Here is a 21,284-nt window from a genome sequence, read left to right as displayed (position 1 = left end):
TTTTCTTATTTTTACTATTTAGGTACTTCATACTTGTATTCCCTTGTTCTATTTTCATGCCAATGGATGAACGGGAAAACAAACCAGAAACCGAACCGAAAAGTCAAATGAACTAAAACCAAATGACACCGACATTCATGGTTTTTCATTTCCTAGAAACCAATTGTATCGAGTAGTGTTCGATTTTAGCTCAAAATCGAAGCAAACCGTACCGTCCACACCCTTAATAAAAAATTGTTCAATTCAATAGAACCATGAAATTCCATGCCTATCCCTACTACATCTCTTTCGAATACTATGCTTTAGAACGAAGAATTCAAACACTAGCATCCAATCATTATCACATTCCTCCAACACATTTGTACGTACGAAACAAACTATTTCAGCCACGAGCACGCAATCTTGCTTCATATGTTCGGATAAAGTGGAAATTTGCACTCCTCTATATATTTACCAAGGCTTGAGATCCCCAATTGGTCCAGCAGTCCAATTCAGAATCTTCTCACCGGGCTTCAAGAATATTCTCCCCTCGTGCGGTAGTTTACGAGCCAACCCATTCAAGATTTGGTGGAAAGCGTCTCCCGATTGTGCAGGTTGTGGGAATAGCATTGCCTGTTTCATCGAAGGATTTGCGAGTAACCTCTGCTTCCTTAGAATAACTTCAACTGGGATAGATGTTAGGACAGTGTCTAAATACGGGACATCTTTCTCCGCTACAAACACACCAATTTGCTCCCACGGAATAGCATCAGCAAACGGTAATACTATGTCGTCTGCTATTATAACCGGAATACAACCAAATATGACGGCTTCCACTAGTCTCGGACTCCACGGGGCCCACCCTAAAGGGCATAAACAGAAAACCGAACGCTGCATATCTTCGTAGTACGTGGTTGGGTGGTCTGTGGAGATATCGAATAGTGGGTTGTTCTTGAAATTCTCCCATATGGACGCTCTTGCCCCTCTGTACATCGAAACGAAATGCTAACGGCGGGGAATATAGATTATATTAAGTAATATTGCAATGCTCCTAGATTTATGTTTCGGGTAGATTCTATTTTTTCGGATTGTCTAAAGAAAGCAGTTTTATACCTGGCATAGTAACCGCCTTCAGGGTCGTTGTTGACATCGTAAAACAGACCACGGAAATAGACAAAGATGGATCTTGGAGTGTCGGGTGGAATCAAGTGAGACTGCATTTTCTCTGGGGGTGCGTACGGTGGTATTGTTATCGAACCTTCATTCAAACAAACGTGGTTACGTTGTCCGAATGTCTGAACCAAGGTAGCACGTTTAAGTAATGGAAGAATGCCTCTTTTTACAGCTTTCTCTTCCTACAATGGGACAAATCATAGCAACGTCATTGTGGAAATCAAGAAAATACGAGAGAGAGAGAGAGAGAGAGAGAGAGAGAGAGAGAGAGAGAGAGAGAGAGAGAGAGAGAGAGAGAGAGAGAGAGAGAGAGAGAGAGAGAGAGAGAGAGAGAGAGAGAGAGAGAGAGAGAGAGAGAGAGAGAGAGAGAGAGAGAGAGAGAGAGAGAGAGAGAGAGAGAGAGAGAGAGAGAGAGAGAGAGAGAGAGAGAGAGAGCATACTTGATAATGAAAGCAGGCTCCGAAATCATGGGGAACAAGAAAGAAATGATCGGCCCCTTCAGTTCGATTCCAGTAAGGCCACTTTGCCGAGATGAGTTGAATTGCACTTCTCATCATCCTTGGGGATTTAAAAGGCAATGGCAATCCGTTGGGTGCAAGATCACACGTCGAGTAAACAGGTGTATAGAACCAATCAGCTTCGTTTGGATTGAGAGTCCGAACAGGGCTGGATAACAGAAACTGGTGCATAAATATCTCGGCAGCGAACATGTGTGCTAGACAACGTGGATCTTTCTGCAGAATCTTCTTGTTGTATTTGCTTGGAAGTTCGTATACATAAACTTTCAATTTCCCGACCGGATTATCCTCAAGAACATCACCAGCACTTCCTACATACATATATTTGCAAAGAACAACATTGGAACCGGTCTGTCAAATTAATCGCATCCATCGACATTTTCTTTTACGTTTCAGTAAAATAATTATATAAAAGTCACTGCACTCCAACCTACGGTTTAAGCATGCGAAACTCAAATGAATTGGAAAGGGTCCGACCAAGAAATGGAGCGTAATACAAATAAGCATACTAGGAATTGAATGCATTATGTGCACAAAACGGCATTGCCTAGAAGAATGATCATCTAATTAGCATATGATAAAGCGCGATATATGATCGATTTGTTCGGTGATAAAGCGCGGTATATGATTCAGAAAGAGGGTAAATCCCCAATAATAGATCTTCAGTATCATTCATCTTACAACACAGCTCTACGATTTTCGTTATCCAACACTATGAAATCTATAAAGGTAGCGAATAGGATATATATATACCCAATTTTTCACAGGACACAACTCGCATTATTTCAAGGACAATTACACTACAAAATTATGACAATCCATTATTCCTCTAAGCCAGTAAAAATAGTTACAGTTCAAAAAATTGTGAGGAAATATTCATACTACTACTACTACTACTACTACTCGATGAAAGAAACAATTTTTACGAAAGAAGTAATTAAAACCCCACCAGTTTCGCACTGAGAATATTGCGTCAAACAAAATTTAAAAAACATAATCAACCTCAAGAAAGAATATTAATGGCAACCAATGTGGATTGGTCACACAGGCATTTTAACAAACACAAGAAGGCTTATAAATAAATTAAAAAAAAAAAAAAAAAAGTAATTGAAATCAGAATCGGCAAAAAGATTACCTGAAATCCTCTCAGTACGTACGGAGGCGTGGCCAATTCCCTCGACACCATAATTACCCAGAAACAAAGAGAGAAGAAGAAGAAGAGCCCGCACGCCAAACACCATTTTTGTCTTAAAAAAAAAAACAATCTTTTGAAAGAAAAATGGGCAGAGGATTTAATTTAATCAGTTGGCAAATGAGTAGTCGTAAGTATGTATGTATGTAATAGAAGTTTGGTGAAGCGTTACATTCCGAGTATTATTGTCTTTCCATATAAGACTTCACTAACCGGGAAATATATATATATATCATCATTTTACAATCACATATTTCAATATTCTCACTTGCATGTGTGTGTGTGTGTGTGTGTGTGTGTGTTGCTTTTGCTTACTACTTGTTTGGTTATTGAAAGCTGCATTTCGTTTGCCAGTTCGATGCCCTGTCCTTCTCACCTTCAAACCGTTCTAGCTAACTCACCCTCAAAACCTTTTCTTTTTTTTTATTATTATTAATCTCTCTCTCTCTCTCTATATATATATATATATATATATTTATATATATATATACATATATATATATATATATATATATATATATATATATATATATATATGAAATGCTATTATATTTCATTTATTTTTATGTTTTACGTATCTTGCTTCAAAACAAAGGATAGTTTAAATATGAAAAACAAAAATTATTGAATTTGTTATGAGGAATTTTTTATTAAAGAAAAAAAATCATTTAGTAAAAGAAATATTTAGCTTCTTACTTGTTCGTCAGGCAGGATGGTGATGCAAATTTGACATGTCGGGTTTTATTATTATACTCTTTAAAAAATCGGAAAATTCGGAAAATTTGAAAATTGGAAAGAAAAAACCTGTTCCAAATTCAAAAATTCACCTATAATATAATAGAAAAATATTATTATTTATTATTAATGTATATATTTTTTTTAAAGGACCCAAAGATTTTCGGAAATTGGAATATCATATAATTCAACTTTGATTAAAAAAAATATATAAATAGATGAATTAGAAAACAGAGATTTCCGACATTTGGAATTAAATTTGTTGTTTCAAAATTACAATTTCCGGATCAATATCGACGGATTCAAAAATTATAATTATGTTCTAATTGTTAATATCAAAAATTTCAGTCGAAATCGACGAAAACGAAAATATGTTGTAATTTCCACCCGAGTAGGGATAGTCAAGGCAATATACATGTTAAATTCAAATATGAAAAATAATAAGTCAGTTTAGAATTTATTTTCAATACTTAATGAAAAGTGTAGTTCATTGGAAGCAATTTGCCCTTTTCCTTTTCCTTTCTTTAAAGAATGGGAGCATCTTTGATATTATAACTGACATTCGAGTAGGTGATATGCATTTTAGAAGTTATGGGTATCCACTACTATTGATTATAGAATTAAATCCACTACCACCTAATTATTTTGAAATATTTCTTCTATCTATGCATTTGTAGTACTACACTATGACTAGTAATTATCTCCTATATTAATTTGGTAAATGGCGGTCCGTAAGTTTGGCTTAGTTGGTGGGCTAAAAGAATACGAAGTCAGAAATTCAAGTTTGAATTTCCTTGCCAATTGACGGGGTTTAGTTTTTCGGGTCGAACTCTTGGGTTGAGCTCATATGTGGCTAAAAGTCCAACCCGTTGGTGAGGCCAAGGTCATATGGTGGGCCGAGCTTGTTGGATGGAGTGTGCTAATTGGGCTCGAGACCATTATCGAATTGATTTTGATATACGGCTGAATTCAATACTAGGTTGAGTTCGCTATCAAGATGAACTTGGTGTTAACGGGTTTGGACACCTTAAATTTGAGTATGGATCGATATGGGTTTGTCTTTATACTCCGTTTGATTTTAAAACAATTATGCATACGGCATACCTCGCCCGAGCTTGGATATTAACTTACACTTGGGCCTATTTTGGTTCAAGTAAGGGATATGATGGGATCCGAAATTCATCTCCAACAAACATTGTTCGAATAGATCCAAAAAGCAGGGATCCCACGTTTGGTCAATTGGTTTGGGCGCATGTTGATAGAACCTGATTACATCCATCTTTTGGTAGGTTCGTTGGATTGATTGTTCAGTTGCATTAATTGACAGGTGAACCCTATAAAGTTTATTTTATAATTCATCTTCTTCAATACTCTTTGCACTTGGTGGTCGAAAAATAGAATATGATATTTTTTTTCCATCTATTGTTGCGTTCTTCAAACACCTTTAAAAATTTAGAAAAAAAATTGCAATTGGGATTTTATATAATGAGTAGCAGCAGTTCGACAGGAGTTTGTGGTCAGAGATGAGTTACATTGTTTTGCAATGATGTAAGCGGGAATAATCATCTATTTATTTCTCTGTTTTTTTTAACAGGAGAACAACTATTATATTAGGATTTTAAAACAATAGTTTTGGTACAAATAGTAGTTTTACAAGCCCGATGGTACATGCTATTACAGTCATTATACAAAATGTTGTTCAAAAAAGTAGGGCAGTTTTCAAAAGTAAGCGTAGTATCGTTGTTCATAGTAGTTCCAATTTTTGCCAAAAAGTCTGCTGCACTATTTGTCTCTCTGTAACCAAACTCAACTTCGACAGCGTCGAATTCAGTCAATCTCCTCCACAACTCCTGTAGAAGTGAGTTAAAATCCCTGTGCAGCTGTTCCTTCCTGCTAAGAGTAGACATTAAAAACATGAAATCAGTTTGGACAAGGAGTTTTTTAATATCCAGTCTTCTGGCGAGGTTAATCCCTTCCACTAGCGCCCAACATTCAGTTTTATTATTAGAGACAATGCCTATGTGTTTAGCAAAAGCGTTAATAAATATGCCATTACTATCTCTAATAATACCCCCGATTCCGGCAGTTCCGGGATTATTTTTGGATGCCCCGTCAATATTAAGTTTAAACCAATCGTTGGAAGGGGTTCCAAGAAAGGGGGGTTGGAATAGTAACCGAGATTTTGTGTGCTGGCGTGGAGATCATCTGTTTGGCTAGAGTCCACATATGTATGAGTTGGATTTCTTTTTGTTGGAACACAAATTATTACGAGCTTTCCAAATGAGCCAATAAGTACACATTAGCAATTTGTGCTTGAACCAAAGGAACATGACGGAACCTGTGAAAATAACTACAAAAGTTTTCCTCCAAATTGGAATGAGGAAAGGGAATACTTTTGAGAATACTATTAAGAGCAGTACAATTTCGTAATAAATGTGTGATTGTTTCAGCGTGTAATTTACACAGGGGGCAAGTATTAGTCGGCACACATTTACGTTTGAATAAAAAGTCTTTAGTAGGAATACTATTATGAGAAATTTGTCAGACAAAGAACTTAATTCGAGGACCAACTTTCAATTTCCATATTGTCGACCGAGGGAGGGCAGGTTCAGAAAACCCATAATTATTAGAATAGATCCAATTAAAAGCACTTTTGAACGAGAAGTATCCCTGGGCATTCCAAGTCCAAAATAGGGAGTCTTTTTCGATACACTTGGGTATATGTATACCTTTTATTTTCTGTATAACAAAATCAGGCGAAAGATGAGAAATGCTATCAATTTTCCACGAGAGGGACTCAAAATCAATAAAATGGAAAACTTTAAGATTTGACAAATACTGCGGATATAGTTAGTGTATTCAGCAATAGTCTAGTTAAACACCCATTTATCATACCAAAAGTTAATGTCTTTACCCATTCCAACATACCAGAAACAACAGTTTTTGATTGAAGGAATGATCTTACATATGTTTCGCCTAATATTACTACAGTTGCTATTAGGTTTTAGGATGTCGAGGAAATTTTCTTATAAAAATATTTATTTTTCAGACATTTAACCCATAACTCATCAGACCTTGTAAAATTCTCCAACTAATTTTGAGTAACACAGCTTTGTTAAGAAGTTTGAGATTTCTACCACCAAGACCCCATGTTCCTGTTTAAGGCACACAGTTTTCCAGTTCACAAGACTTTTCCTGTTACTATTAGGTTTGGCATTCCACAGAAATTTTTTGCATATGGTATTAATGCTATTAATAGTGATACTAAGGATTTTGAAAATATTCATAAAGTACAAAGGCATAGGATTAACCACATGCTTAATGAGAGTAAGTCTACCTGCATATGAGAGTGTTTTATTATACCACAAATTAATACGAGTTTGAACTTTAGAAACGATATCGAAAAAAGTATGTTTAGTAATTATGTCTATGTTAAGAGGTAATCCCATATATTTTTGTCCCTGCTTTACCATTTCCAATATCCAATTGCTGGCAGATAAATTTTCTCACATTGCTAGTAATGTTTTTAGAGAAAAAAATCTTGGATTTTTGCCAACAAATCTTTTGGCCCGCCTCAGAAGCAAAAGTGTTTAAAAGGTTTTTAGTTAAAGTAATGGATTTCTGGTTAGCTTTAATTAAAATGAAGCAATCATCAGCAAAGCATAGAATAGGAATTTTAGGGCATCCCCTACTAAGGTTTAGGGCATCAATGTTTCCTTGAGCACTAGCATTGGCAAATTCGTAAACTAAAATATTCAGGCATAGGATAAAAAGTTAAGGGGACAAGGGATCTCCCTGTCGTAACCCTCTTTGAGGTTTCCAATAGGGTGATTGGTTCCCATTGATAGATAAAGAAAAGGATACTGATTTAAAACACTCCATAATCAAGTTAATCAAAAAATCAGGAAATTGATACTTCTGCAAAGCAGATCTTATGAAGTTCCATTCGAGCTTATCATACGCCTTTTCGATGTCAATTTTAAGGGCCATGCTAGGTTCTTTACATTTTCTTTTTTTCATAGTGTGAAGCATTTCATGAGAGAGTAAAATATTATCACCAATGAACCTTTTAGGGACAAATGCATTTTGAAAAGGAGCGATGATCTTATCTAAGAAAGGTCGAAGCTTTTTAAAAAGAATATTGGAGATAATTTTATAAGTAACATTGCACAGACTAATAGGCCTGAAATGACCTATAAGGTAAGGGTTTTGAACTTTAGGGATGAGAATAATCTTAGTTTTGTTTATGAAATTAGGAAGTTTACCACAAAGGAAGAAATTCTAGACAAAAGGGATCACTGAGTTTTTCAAAATCGACCAGTAAGTTTGATAAAAATGAGAATTAAGGCCGTCTGGCCCATGTGCCTTATCACCTCCAATGTGAAAAAAGAGCATCAGCAATCTCCTGGGCAGTGATAAGTGAGGAATGTTGGTTTGTAAAAAAGCAGTACGAATAGGGGATTGTGATTCTTATATGCCTTTGAAGATAAGTTAAAATTGCGAAACAATTTGGTTAGTGTCATAGATCCATTTACCCTCCTCAGTTCTAATGCTTTGAATTAAATTTTTGTGTCTTCTATTGGAAGCATATGAATAGAAGAATTTGGTGTTATTGTCCCCATGCTTAAGCCAATTAATCCTAGATCTTTGCTTCCAATAAATTACTTTCATGTGAAGAAGTTGGTTAAGCTCACTTGTGATTTGTGATTCTTTTTGGTGTAGCAGAATGTCGTAATTGGAATAGAGCGCTTCAGTGACATTTGCTAGCTCATTCGTTTTATCGCTAATGCGGGTATCAAGATTTCCATAAATATATTTTTTCCACCAAATCGATTTGTTTTTAAGTTTGAAGTATCTTTCCATAAAAGTATGATCCTTATTATGAAGAGAAATATTCCAAATATCAGTGACAACATTAATAAAATCAGCATGCATAGACCAAGCAATTTCGTACCTAAAAGGTTTTCTAAAAACAGGATTGGCCTCATGTGTGTCTAGCATTATGGGGGAGTGGTCGGAAGAGCTAGCAGTTAGGTGGTAGAGTTTAGAATTTGGGAATTTATTGATCCATATAACATTACCAAGGGCTCGATCTAATCTTTCACAAATAAAGTTTTTACCGAAACATCGATTATTCCAAGTAAAAGGATGACCACAGAAACCTAAATCTATGAGACCACATGCATTAATACAATCACTAAATTCTGTAATTCTTTTAAGAGATGGTTGTGGGTAGTTGTACACTACTAATAGCGCAAAAGGTTGGGTTCATCGGTTCAAGGACACAATTGCATGGATGGTGCGGCTAGAAACGCGAACCTGCTGGACGCTCACCAAATTACCAGACCAAAGAACCCACATCCCACCTGCATATCCAAGCGCAGATACAATTATATGGTCAGTAAAGGGCAGCCGTGGTATAATAGTTGTTGCTCGATCAGCATGCATACGAGTGTCGAGAACTATAAACACATGGAGGTTGTAGCCGTTAATTAAAGCTCTAGCCGAATTAACGAACTCTGGCCTGTGGGCTCCCCGACTATTCCATGAAAGGATTCTCATTTGGGAGTGTGGAGGGTTGTAAGTTTGGGACGAGGACCCTGTCATGCCTGGGGTCGGATTGAAATTGTCGTTTTGGTTACAACAACGAGGTCGTGAATGAGCCCGGGCCGTTAGGACTGTTTAGTGGGAGGATGATCATCCGAAACTGATATTCACTTCCCTTGATGAATGGCTCTCTTTTTTGTGCCAGATCCACCAATATTCTTGGTGTTGAAGGAGGGCTTACAAAGAAGTGAGGGTTCTGGTGGTAGGGTTGGACTATGTAGGTGTGAGGACCCACCATGATCATTTGGTTTCGGTTTGGAGGTGGCCGAGTGGAGGACTTAGCTATTCTGGATTTGGGTGTAGGAGATGGGTGGGTGGAGCTTGTGGGGTTCGACTGGAACTCAAAAACAGGTTCGAAGCCTGGTGGATATTTGGGGTCGCTGGTGGAGTCGAGAAGCCATTCTCCATGATCGAAGTGGGGTTCCCGATGACTGGGGCTAGGGGAAGTAGTTGCAAAGTGGTTGGTGGGGAGTGGTTCCGGCGAGGGGGTGACAGGGGAGGGGTGTTGGGAATCATTGTGCAGTAAAGGTTTCGGAGGAAATTTGGGAGGGAGTGAGGGGTGGTCTGGGAAAATAAATTCACCTTGCATGGAATATAAATCGTCAAATTTCAAATTAGTGGGTAGTCCTGTAGTGCTGGCGTATTGAGTGACGTCAGCCATATTAGGGTTTCGATTGTTGCACTCTCGGGATAAAAAAATTCTTGCGTGTTTGAGTTTTCCTTTGTAATTCCCAAAAGAGGTCTGGAATATTCGTCTTTTGTCTTTTGTTGTTCCTCGTCTATTAGGTATATGTCACCGCCCATCTGAGGAAAATGATTATTATCACACGCGCCTTTGCCACGTGTGTCTCGTTCATCGTCTTCTTCGTGTTCATCTTTTTTGCCATTGTTATTCTGGTTTTCAAAAATAAATCTGCAGAAGCTCAAATTTATTATTCAAAGGAGATTTTGTTCTGACTTTTTATATTTGATCGTCCTTCTTGGGATTATATTCATATTTATTTATCATTGTGGGTTGGGTGTTGTCTTGCAAACTTTGTGGACGACGTGTAATCCTGGTCACTGACATGCCCAAAAATGGGGTAAGAACCGAATTTTCTAATGAAAAATGTTGAATTATTCATTTTTATTTTATTTTCACGAAATCCCTTTAACATGTGTGGTTTTGCAGGTTGGGAAATGTGGGATTTTGTGTGTGTGTGTGTGTGTGTGTGTGTGTGTGTGTGTGTGATGACGAACTTTGTGGAAGAGCTAAATTGATAATTTTCGGCTTGTTGAATATGACTAATGCATTGCATTCCGTGGTGGGAGAACAAAAAGGCAAAGATTTTTACAAGAAAAGTACTAAGCAGAAAAATTCCTTCTTTATCAAGGCACGTACTTAGATAGCATAACAAAGGGAGGGAAATATAACATGATTTCCGGAATGATAGTCAATAGAGAAAGAGAATCCAAAGTGGGCGGAAACCAATTGGGATGAGAGATAAAAAGGCTAAGGCTTTCGAAGGCTGCGATTTGGGGAGGTAATTATGATTATATACAAATGAATTTGAAGGGCTGGATATATTATCACATTGTGGGCTAGTTTGGTTCAGCTGATCCGGTCTGATAGATCCTATAATCGGGGCGGATCTCAGATTTGGTTCGATTTAAGTTGAGGCGGATTGATCCGCGGCCCGGGTTTTCATCAGCCAATTACGTGATATCGGATCCGACCACCCAAGGTGAGATCCTCCAATCCTGTCCTTTATTTACTTAAATATGTTGTGATATTACTTATCAGCCCCTAAAACCTATTCATAATTGCAATTGTACCAACTATATATAGAAAACATCTCCCCCAAAACGCTCCTGCAGAAAGCCATAGCTTTCTTCCCTCTCAACGCGATTGGTCTCCGGCCCATCTCCGATTTTCTATACTCTGCTAATAATCGTTCAATAAATCAAGGTAATTTTTTTTTTCATTTTGCTATGCTATGTTTAAGGTTTTTTTACTGCTACTTTTCCGCAAGCCAATACATTGAAGTTCTGTATTGGACAAAATTTGGCGGCGTCGGCGGAGTGTGGGCGACGGAGCGACGGATGTGCTTCTTTCTGGTATCGATTATCTTCGCGAGGTGAGTTTTTCGCAGCTTTAAACATTTCTTTTATATTGTCTTCTCCTCTGAACATGTTTTCGACATTGTTGAGCTCAATTTAAAAAATAAAAATATAAATCAATACACCCCCTTCTGTTAATGGCATTTGGTAATGTTATGTGCCTACTATTGATATTTTTTTTTCTCAATCTGTGACAATTTGGTGATGTTTGGTAGGGCCTGCAATCCTTGAATCTCATTAAATTGTTTCCTGTTACTTTTTTGATTTTATATATCTTTCGTGTTATAGGAAAATGGTTTGTATTCTTGTCATTCTCAATTTTAAAATCTATCCCGTATTTTTTTGAAAATTAACAACTTGTCATTGTGATATTTACTAGTACATTACAAGCAGACTAATCCAAACAAGATTGAACTATGGAAATATTCATTAAATACATAAAAAGAAAATGGGAATGAGCTTCAAAGTGCAAGAAAGATAACTAACACCCTAATACAGAACTAGCAGAGCAAAGGAAAAATAAGCAGTAGTTATGAATCACTACAGAACTAGCAGAGAAAATGGCAAAACAAAATAGTAGTTATGAAGAAAAAATAGAGTCGTTGCAATTGCAAACACATGAAGAAATGTATCAATTCTTTCTTAGAATGCAAGGGAATAACACTGCCGGAAATTTGTCTTGGTAAGAAAGTTTATGTTTAAATCATTATAACATGTTATATTTTATTGGGATAATTTTTTTTATCAATGCACTTTCACTTTTTTGTTTTGAATTGAGTAAAAAATATGAAAATACTATATAATTGTAGCTACTTGAAGAGTCTGAGTACTAATAAATTGAACATTACTTGAGTTGCCAATAGATGGATTGTAATTTGTGTTATAAATAAATAATAGCATGTGGATTTTTCTCACATGTTATTTCTTAATCGTTGAACTCAATTATACCCTTAATTAGTTGGCTTCCTAGATTGAGTTTGTTAATTAATTTATGTTATTTAGATGAAAACATCTCTATTGACATCATCTATTTGTCTAAAGAAGTGGCCTTATGTGAAACACATTTTATCCAGACTATTTGAATATGAGTACTCGAGATGTCAGCTGAAATATTTGTTATTACTTTATTTGTATGTTTTATCTACGAACAGACCTATTTCCTTTGTTTATTTGTTGCTTTGCCTGATAATAATTTCATCACACTAGTGAAATGTACTTTTCTAAGCTATTAGAATGTGTACTGGAGATGTGAGTGGAATTTTTTTTTTGTTTGTTTGGTCTATAAATCATGTTTATGTATTTTCACCTTAAGAAAGCAAATTCATCTACTATTCAATGAGATATGTACTTAAGAGCCCCTGCATTTATTAGTTTATAACTATTTATATACTTCATGTTAGTTTGATTATAATATGTTTTACTATTAAACTGGTTTTAACATTTGATTAATGTTAATGCAGAATAAAGTGGAACAACTTCTCAAGCTTTTGGAGAACGATGTTATTGAACAGTCTGATCTGTTGTAGTATATGTTTTTCGAAGTCGATGGAAAATATTTGCATAATATTTTTAGACCGGTTATTCTATTCAATTTGTAGACTACAAACAATTTATTCATATGTTGCAGTTTGCCAGACAATTATATATTATTGAGAGTTATTTTTTTTGGTCGAAGCGAAACTTTTTGTTTAGTGGAATTGAATTTTATTATTTTTGTGCTTACATGGATGAATTGATCGATTAAAATAAAATAATCTGGAGATTTGAATAAGCCAAATGCTATTCAGTTTTCAAGTATTAGAATCAAAAAAAAAAAAAACTCATCTTCCTTATTTTTTATGAACACAGACGAAAAAAAGAAAACAATCTGATTTAAATTTGGAATGATGTGGGAAATGAAACACTATTGTAGAAAAAAATACAACTTTGCAGGGGTAATATTGTCAATTACTATACAACCATGCTTCAATCCATATGGCTCAATCCCTTTTACCAAATATGAGATCCCACTTTTTTGCATGTATCCCTACAGTGTAATTTGAAAATGGATTTGTAATCCCATCATATCCCATCACTTGAACCAAAATAGGCCTGTGTGTTTAAGTGAAAGACGAACGGGATTACCTAATCTCACCTTGGATGGGCGGATGCGATATCATGTGATTGGTGGACGTAGGCCATGGTCCAGTATCCATCCCCTATGCGCTTTTAGTGAACTAAATCAGAGATACATAATTACATGATCCATCCACTCGGATTCGTTGAACCAAAATAGCCGTTAACCTATTCCATCCACCCGGATTCGTTGAACCAAAATAGTCGTTACCCTATTTGACAATTGAATTTTTTTTTTATAATTTCATTGTTACCTTTATTGACTGAATAGTGAGTAAATTAAATTGTCATCCCATGAGGTTAGATATAATTAATAGACACTTTTCGTACATCTAAATTATGTCATTGGTCTCTATATATTTTTAAACTGTAAGAGATATATCTGCAATATTTTTAAAATATGAGATATCTATGTAACTAGGCATAACCTGAGAGTATGGCAATGTAATTCATTCAAATTTGGATAAAAATAGAATTTTAACAAACTCAATGATCAAAAGGTCAAGTGTTGGCTAATATCAAACTTGAAAGAAGGTTTGCAATGTTTCAAAACCAAAAGAGTGTCTTAACAGTAATTACATATAACCTCAAGGGAAACATGTGTAAATTTCCCTGAAAAATATTAGTAATTTTAAAATAGAATATAAAATATCATTTAAAATAGAGATTATTTGACAAAATCCCCTCATATGACATTTCCTATTAGAGGAGGTCCATTATTTTTTCACCTCTTTGAGATAAATCCATAATTTAATTTTAAAATATATAGTACAATTATACACTCCACCAAACCCACCCAAATCTGACGCCGTTTAACCCTGGCCACGTTTTCTCTCCCTCACTCTTTCTCTCGATCCATATTTCCATCTTCTCCATCCGCCCTCTCTTTCTTCCGTTTTTCTTCTCTTGGCAGCCGGAATGAAGGACCATCATGACATAAAATGCAAGAGAAGACAGAACCAGAAAAAATCGATGATGACAAGGCTTAATCCCGACGATCGGATCTGGAATCGACAAGCAGATCTTTGTGAGGGATTTTTGTGCAGAACATTGCTTCGTGATATTGATGTTCCGATCAGGTACGTATTTGTGGGTGTGTGTGTGTGTGTGTGTGTGTGTGTGTGTGTGTGTGTGTGTATATATATATAGACAGACTAATGTTGATTCATGAAAAAAAGAAAACTTCATGAAAATATAAAACTTGATTCACATGAATAACTTTGTGATAATGGTGAATGAGTGCAACAATTCTTCTGATTTCAAACATGTTTTGGTTTTGAAATTTGATAATGTCTGATTTCAAACATGTTTTGGTTTTGAAATTTGATAATGTTTGATTTCAAACATGTTTTGGTTTTGAAATTTGATAATTTTTAGTAAGGAATACAATACGAATTAATAAGGTGAAGCCCTAAATATTATCGAAAATTCCATAATTTCCAAAAATATTTTCAAATTTTGGATATTTTTTTTCTGAAAACTTAGAACTATAATTGATTTATTGTATTTTTTAGCTGCAATTGGCTATTGTTTGGCTGCTATTTTGCTGTTGTTTTTTGTTGCTGTTTTTGCAGCTGTTTTCTTTTGGCTTTGCTGCTGTTTGGCTCCTAATTTGCAGCTGATTTTGTTGCTGTTTTGCTGTTGTTTTCGTGTTGCTTTGCTGCTGTTTAAGATGTTGGTTTGCTGATGTTTTTGTTGCTGTCATTTTTTCTCTATATCCATAAATAAATTCTATATGATGGTTAACAAAATAGAAGTGACAACTAGTCGAATTGTTGAATAAGCTATTATATATATGAGATTTTCAATATACTTTTGAGGCTCCTTCATGTTTTTGGTCACTATTTGAGTATTTGTTATTATACTTTTGTTGTAATTTTTTAGTGGATTAACTTATTTCGTAGTGGATTATGTTAATATTTTAGTGGATTTTGATAATTTTTGTAGTGGGTTTTGACGAGATTATAGTGGATTTTAAATTCTTGCTTTGGAGACCGATTTTTAGTGAATGAATTAAATTGACACGTTGTTGGCTTATTTTTCTTTGGTTTAGGTTCTTGCACAAGCGGGTGATGGCAGCAAGTGGGACGATGTTGAGTGATGATAAGTTTGTAGTGTTTATCACCGGGTCACTCTAACCTAACGAAAACCACGAGCAACACTATCATAAATTCGGAAGCTTGTAGTGGATTTTGATAAGTTTGTTGTTGATGCATAAGTGTTTTTCTACGATAAGTTTTTAGTGGATTAACCATATATTACGTTAATTTTGTAGTGGATTACTTTAACCTATAAAGTGGATTTTGATAACTTTGCAATGGATTTTGATAATTTTGTAATGGATTATGTAAATTCGTAGTGGATTATGTAAATTTTTATTCGATTTCGATACGTTTGTAGTGCACTATATTAATATGAAAGTTGATTTTACGATAATTTTATATTGATTTCTACGTTAATCGAATAGTGGTTTTCGATGAATTTATAGTGGTTTTCAATGAGTAGGTAGTGGATTTCAATCCATATATTACGTTAATTTTGTAGTGGATTACTTTAACCTATAAAGTTGATTTTGATAACTTTGTAGTAGATTTTGATAATTTTGTAATGGATCACGTTAATCCGTAGTGGATTATGTAAATATTTATTCGATTTCGATACGTTTGTAGTGCACTATATTAATATGAAAGATGATTACGATAATTTTATACTGATTTCTACTTTAATCGAATAGTAGCTTTCGATGAATTTAAGTGGTTTCCAATGAGTATGTAGTGGATTTCAATCCATATATTACGTTAATTTTGTAGTGGATTACTTTAACCTATAAAGTGGATTTTGATAACTTTGTAGTGGATTTTGATAATTTTGTAATGGATTACGTTAGTTCGTAGTGGATTATGTAAAAAAAATCGATTTCGATACGTTTGTAGTACATTATATTAATATTAAAGTTGATTACGATAATTTCATACTGATTTCTACGTTAATCGAATAGTGTTTTTCAATGAATTTATAGTGTTTTTCAATGAGTATGTAGTGGATTTCAATCCATATATTATGTTTTAATGTAGTAGATTTTGATAATTTTGTAATGGATTACGTTAATTCGTAGTGGATTATGTAATTTTTATTCGATTTCGATACGTTTGTGGTGCATTATATTAATATTAAAGTTGATTACGATAATTTCATACTGATTTCTACGTTAATCGAATAGTGGTTTTCGATGAATTTATAGTGGTTTTCAATAAGTATGTAGTGGATTTCATTTTTTTGTTAAACTTGCGATAAAAAAACCAATTAAAAAAAATGAAAATTGAAAAAAAAAATATTTTTTTTAAATCGAAATTACAAAAAGATTGTAAAAGATGAATTTATAGTGGTGTTCAAGGAGTATGTAGTGGATTTCAATTTTTTGTTAAACTTCGGTAAAAAAACCAATTAAAAAAATGAAAATTGAAAATAAATATATATTTTTTAAATCAAAATTACAAAAAGATTGTAAAAAGTAAAAAGAATCAAAAGAAACTGAAATGCGGTGATTTGCATTTAGTGAGAGATTTGGGGAGTTGGTGAGAAATTTAAGGGGAGTTACTTTAGCAATAATAATTTAATTATATTTTTATGAATATAATAAGGGTAAATGAGATATTAACCTTAATGAGGGATTATCCCTAATAGTAAATAAAAATATGATTTATGCCTCTAAAAAAATTGTACGAGGGATTATGCAAATAACCCCTTTAAAATAATTGGTTAAGGAAGGAAAAAAAATGCCTCATCTTCATGTGTATTAGGATACACATGTACCACCTTCACTTCATTTTAGAAAATTACATTTCGAAATATAAAGTAAAAATATGGAAACAAATTTCTTTCATTTCGTCGTAACAAAAAAATTTGTTGATGTGTCCTACTACTTACCTAAGGAAATTATGCGAAGTCCCTTACCAAATATTGACTTATTTGAAAAAATGATTGAAAATAGCTAAAGAAATATTTTTGTCATAATTTAAGCAAACGAACTCCTATTAATTGATCTAAGTTGGAAAACCTACGATAAGATGTTGACGTTTTATAATTTTTTTTGTTTTGATTTAAATCATGGTAAAAAGATTCAATTGATTATTATTATTATTGTCTTAATCTTATTATCGATTGTACTTATTCAAGTTGTATTCAAAATCTCGTGAAAAAACTTACACTTTCATGTTTTATAAATTTTGAAATCTTATTTCAATCATGGTCCAAGAGTTTGTTGAGTCTTCTACGTTTGAGATGGTTCTAAAACTTACAAATAAGGTGAAATTAGTGTCCCAACACATTTGGATATATTAGGATGAATCCATACCATTTTGCTATATAAGTGAAACTCCCTTCAGTTATTAGGGGTTTTTGTGCATAAGTCCTCAATCCAACATCTTTATTATTCTAGATTTAGAGACTATATCTTTTTTACCAATAATCCATCCATTTAATATTTATTATAAATAAAGGAAACATTCATGTATATGACAATATTACCCCCAACCCTTTTATACCAAATTCTTAATTGTAACCCCAATTTAATCAATTTTGTCTACAAAAATTCAATTTTGACCACAAAAATCAAATTTTGACTTTTTTTTTTCAAAAAAAAATTTTTGCCGCCGGATTCCGGCGGTCAACTTTTTTTAGTGTTTTTCTTTTTTTGTTTTGTTTTGTTTTTTTTTTTACGTCCGCCGCTAAACGTTGACCGTGATTGTGCTGTCACTGACAGTAAATTAACGTAATTATACTATCAATGACAGTTAATTAACGTAATTGTACTGCCGTTGACAATACATTTATATAATTGTTCTGCCGTTGACAGTAAATTAACGTAATATTCTTATTTTTTATTTTTTGTTATTTATATTTATTTTGTTTGATTTGTTGACAAGTCAACATAATTATATTACTGTAAACACAATAGTATTACTGTCAACAACATCAATATTATTATTTTTTTGGGTTTTTTGTTTTGTTTGAGTTATTCACGGAGTAACTTAATAATATTACTGTAAACACAATAATATTATTGTTGTCATAGTAATATTGATGTCAACCACATAAATATTATTATTTTGTTTGGATTTTTATTTATTTTATGATAAAATTTAATTAGACTACTTATAATTTAATTATAAGTAGTCTAATTTAAATTTCTAAAAAAAAATTAGCCCCAAAAAATTTAAAAATTTAATTCTCGCCTCAAAATACTATTTTCTATTACTTGTTAACGGACATGTAACGGCGGGGACCAAAAATGTTTAAAATTTAAACTTGGAGGTGAACTTTGTTCACTTTGTAACAAGGAGGACCAAAAGTGAAATTGGACCAAAAGTGTAATTCTCCCAAAACTTAAAATATTCATTTGTTTTTGGACACCTGCTGGCTAATGAGACCCTACCTGACTTCAAGCAGAAATTAATGACCGGACGCTCGTTAATGATCGGACCCTAGAAAAGTCCAACTTACAGAACTAAAAAATTCATTCCGTCAAATAAATAATAATGAAAATGAACCAAAAAGAAGGATGGGTCCACAAGGAGCTGGAACATGAAGAACAGAACTCCAACTACTCTACCTGTATCCGCAGCGGCACTGCATTTATTTCTCTTCTTTTTTTCTTTTTTCTTTTACATATAACATATATATAGATGAGGCGGAGATTTTTTTATTCTTTGAGCTATATATAGCCTTTACCCAATATTTTCTCTCTCTCTCTCTCCTCTCTCTCTATATATATCTGCTTGCTAGAGAGAGAGAGAGAAGCCAAGAAGAGGAGGCATGAGTTCATATTTGAGGCAGAAGTTGAATTCATTCCAGATTGGAACATCACTCTCCTCCTCAGAGTCAGATGATGCTAAACAACAAGTTCCCATCGAAGAGATCGAGCTCTCTAAGATTCAACTTATGAAGCCCCTTCTTCAATCACAGGACCCCTCTGCAAAGGTCACTCCTAATTCTTCTATCCTTTTTTTCTTTTCTTTTATTTTCTTTTCTTTTTTGTATCCCACATTAAAAAATAAATAAATAATTAAACTTTTCTGTTATCTGTCAATTGATTAGTTTTCCATTTAGCTTAATTTTAATGATTCTGTAATTATCTTGAAAATGATAATAGTTGACTCAGTGTCAGTAACTGCTGAATGACTATCTCAACAAAAAAGGTTAAGCTGTTAGTTAGTGAAATGTATCATTTAATATTATTATCTCCAATAGTAACTGTATTGTGTAGTTAACGAAACAAGAAAAGAATGAAGTTGGAGTATTCGATGATGACTATTTATATATACAAAATGGGAAAGTAGTTGAAGTGTAGTCTGTTGCAGGACGTGGATGATTTGATGATGCGTAGATTTCTTCGAGCTCGAGATCTTGATGTTGAAAAGGCGTCGGCCATGTTATTGAAGTATTTGAAATGGAAGAAAGAATTTGTTCCGAATGGTGTCATTTCACCATCTGAGATTCCTAACGATCTTGCACACAATAAGCTGTTTATGCAGGGATATGATAAGACCGGGCGCCCTATAGTACTTGTCTTTGCTGAACGCCATAAGCCCACAACTGTCGATGAGTTTAAACGTAAGAAATACATTAAAAAAAATGTTCCAATACATTTTAATCGGTTCTTTTTCAAGCATGCTCGTATAAATCTTTTGGTGTACGTGGAGACGAATGTTGTCACAAATCACGATGACATCTTTCAGTAAATAATATTTACTTATAGTTGCGACTTTTTCTTTATGCTAACTCTCGTTTCGGTTCCTCCTCCTATGGCAGGTTTTGTAACTTTCACACTTGATAAAATTTGCGCTAGGTAAGTTGATGTATCGATGGAGATGTGTCATTTGATTGGATTCTTGAGACAGGAGTTTATGTTTTTTGGTTTATTTACAAAAAAGATCGTTTTGTCTCCCCGTTTTTCATCTTTGCAAAATTAGCAACAGAATTATTAGCTTTTCATTTGAACTATGATAAATAATTCTGACTGTTTTGTAATTCCAGAATGCCCAGTGGACACGAGAAGTTCACTGCGATTGCAGACCTACAAGGATGGGGTTATGTTAACAGTGATATTCGAGGATATCTTGCTGCTCTATCAATCATGCAAGTATGGCTTCTTCTTCTTCTTCTTCTTCGTCTGTGAGAGAGAGAGAGAGAGAGAGAGAGAGAGAGAGAGAGAGAGAGAGAGAGAGAGAGAGAGAGAGAGAGAGAGAGAGAGTTGCATATAAATTATTGTGGTTATCTGAAAATGTGATTGATTTGGTGTGACAGGATTGCTACCCAGAAAGGCTGGGGAAATTGTTCATTGTGCATGTTCCTTACATATTCATGACTGCATGGAAGATGGTTTATCCTTTTATAGACAAAAACACTAAGAAAAAGGTAACAATAATTAATGTTTTTCTTTTCCTCATTACTCAATCTCTTGTTGTGGTGAATAAAACCTGACCTATAAAATTTATTTTTCGGTCGAATGTTAATTGACTAATACTATTATACTATTCGAAATGTGCAGATTGTTTTCGTGGACGACAAAAAATTGCAATCCGCGTTGCTCGAAGATATCGACGAGACCCAACTACCCGATACCTTTGGAGGAAAAATGAAGCTTGTTCCTATTCAAGAGTGCTAATAAATTAATTACCTTGGATTCAAATTTACGAAGCCCTGCAACTGTATCAAAACATGTATCTATATAGGGAGATTTCAGCAGAGTTCTCTCAATCTAATATATATTTCTTTACTGAATGAGTTACTATCCTTGAAATGTAACCGACTTTATTTGTACATCTACTTTTAGCCACAATGAAATGGCCATTTTCGATAGCTCG

At 34.1% G+C, this 21,284-nt stretch overlaps 2 protein-coding genes and 1 long non-coding RNA gene across 3 annotated transcripts; 2 read left to right on the top strand and 1 right to left on the bottom strand.

Moving 5' to 3' along the window:
* Positions 1 to 88: 88 nt before the first annotated feature.
* LOC105967961 (putative beta-1,4-xylosyltransferase IRX10) lies at positions 89 to 3,296 on the bottom strand. The gene is made up of 4 exons (XM_088825443.1): positions 2,806 to 3,296; positions 1,593 to 1,981; positions 1,093 to 1,334; positions 89 to 964 (listed from the first exon to the last, which is right to left on the bottom strand). The coding sequence occupies exons 1-4, from the start codon at positions 2,909 to 2,911 to the stop codon at positions 451 to 453; spliced, it is 1,251 nt and encodes a 416-aa protein (XP_088681569.1). The 5' UTR covers positions 2,912 to 3,296; the 3' UTR covers positions 89 to 450.
* A 7,866-nt stretch (positions 3,297 to 11,162) lies between these two features.
* LOC148766882 (uncharacterized) lies at positions 11,163 to 12,969 on the top strand. Its single transcript, XR_016034345.1, has 2 exons — positions 11,163 to 11,321; positions 12,765 to 12,969. It is a non-coding gene; the product is annotated as an uncharacterized LOC148766882 (long non-coding RNA).
* Positions 12,970 to 18,936: 5,967 nt separating this feature from the next.
* LOC105968048 (uncharacterized) lies at positions 18,937 to 21,279 on the top strand. The gene is made up of 6 exons (XM_012992644.2): positions 18,937 to 19,398; positions 19,779 to 20,031; positions 20,230 to 20,266; positions 20,455 to 20,560; positions 20,725 to 20,835; positions 20,969 to 21,279. Exons 1-6 carry the CDS (start codon positions 19,234 to 19,236, stop codon positions 21,083 to 21,085), a joined length of 789 nt encoding a protein of 262 aa, XP_012848098.1. The 5' UTR covers positions 18,937 to 19,233; the 3' UTR covers positions 21,086 to 21,279.
* The last annotated feature ends 5 nt before the right edge of the window (positions 21,280 to 21,284 follow it).

Source organism: Erythranthe guttata, chromosome 11 (assembly GCF_056151865.1).
Source record: "Erythranthe guttata isolate IM_541 chromosome 11, IM_541, whole genome shotgun sequence".
Classification (NCBI taxonomy): domain Eukaryota; kingdom Viridiplantae; phylum Streptophyta; class Magnoliopsida; order Lamiales; family Phrymaceae; genus Erythranthe; species Erythranthe guttata.
The sequence above is the reverse complement of the archived record's forward strand: the minus strand, read 5'-3'. Positions and strand labels throughout refer to the sequence as shown.

Coding starts and splice junctions, on each gene's coding strand:
- LOC105967961 (XM_088825443.1), bottom strand. CDS start 2,911: ATGGTGTTTGGCGTGCGGGCTCTTCTTCTTCTTCTCTCTTTGTTTCTG. Junction 1,982..2,805: donor ACGTACTGAGAGGATTTCAG/GTAATCTTTTTG, acceptor ATATGTATGTAG/GAAGTGCTGGTGATGTTCTT. Junction 965..1,092: donor GAAGGCGGTTACTATGCCAG/GTATAAAACTGC, acceptor TTCGATGTACAG/AGGGGCAAGAGCGTCCATAT.
- LOC105968048 (XM_012992644.2), top strand. CDS start 19,234: ATGAGTTCATATTTGAGGCAGAAGTTGAATTCATTCCAGATTGGAACA. Junction 20,267..20,454: donor CTTGATAAAATTTGCGCTAG/GTAAGTTGATGT, acceptor TTGTAATTCCAG/AATGCCCAGTGGACACGAGA. Junction 20,836..20,968: donor ACAAAAACACTAAGAAAAAG/GTAACAATAATT, acceptor CGAAATGTGCAG/ATTGTTTTCGTGGACGACAA.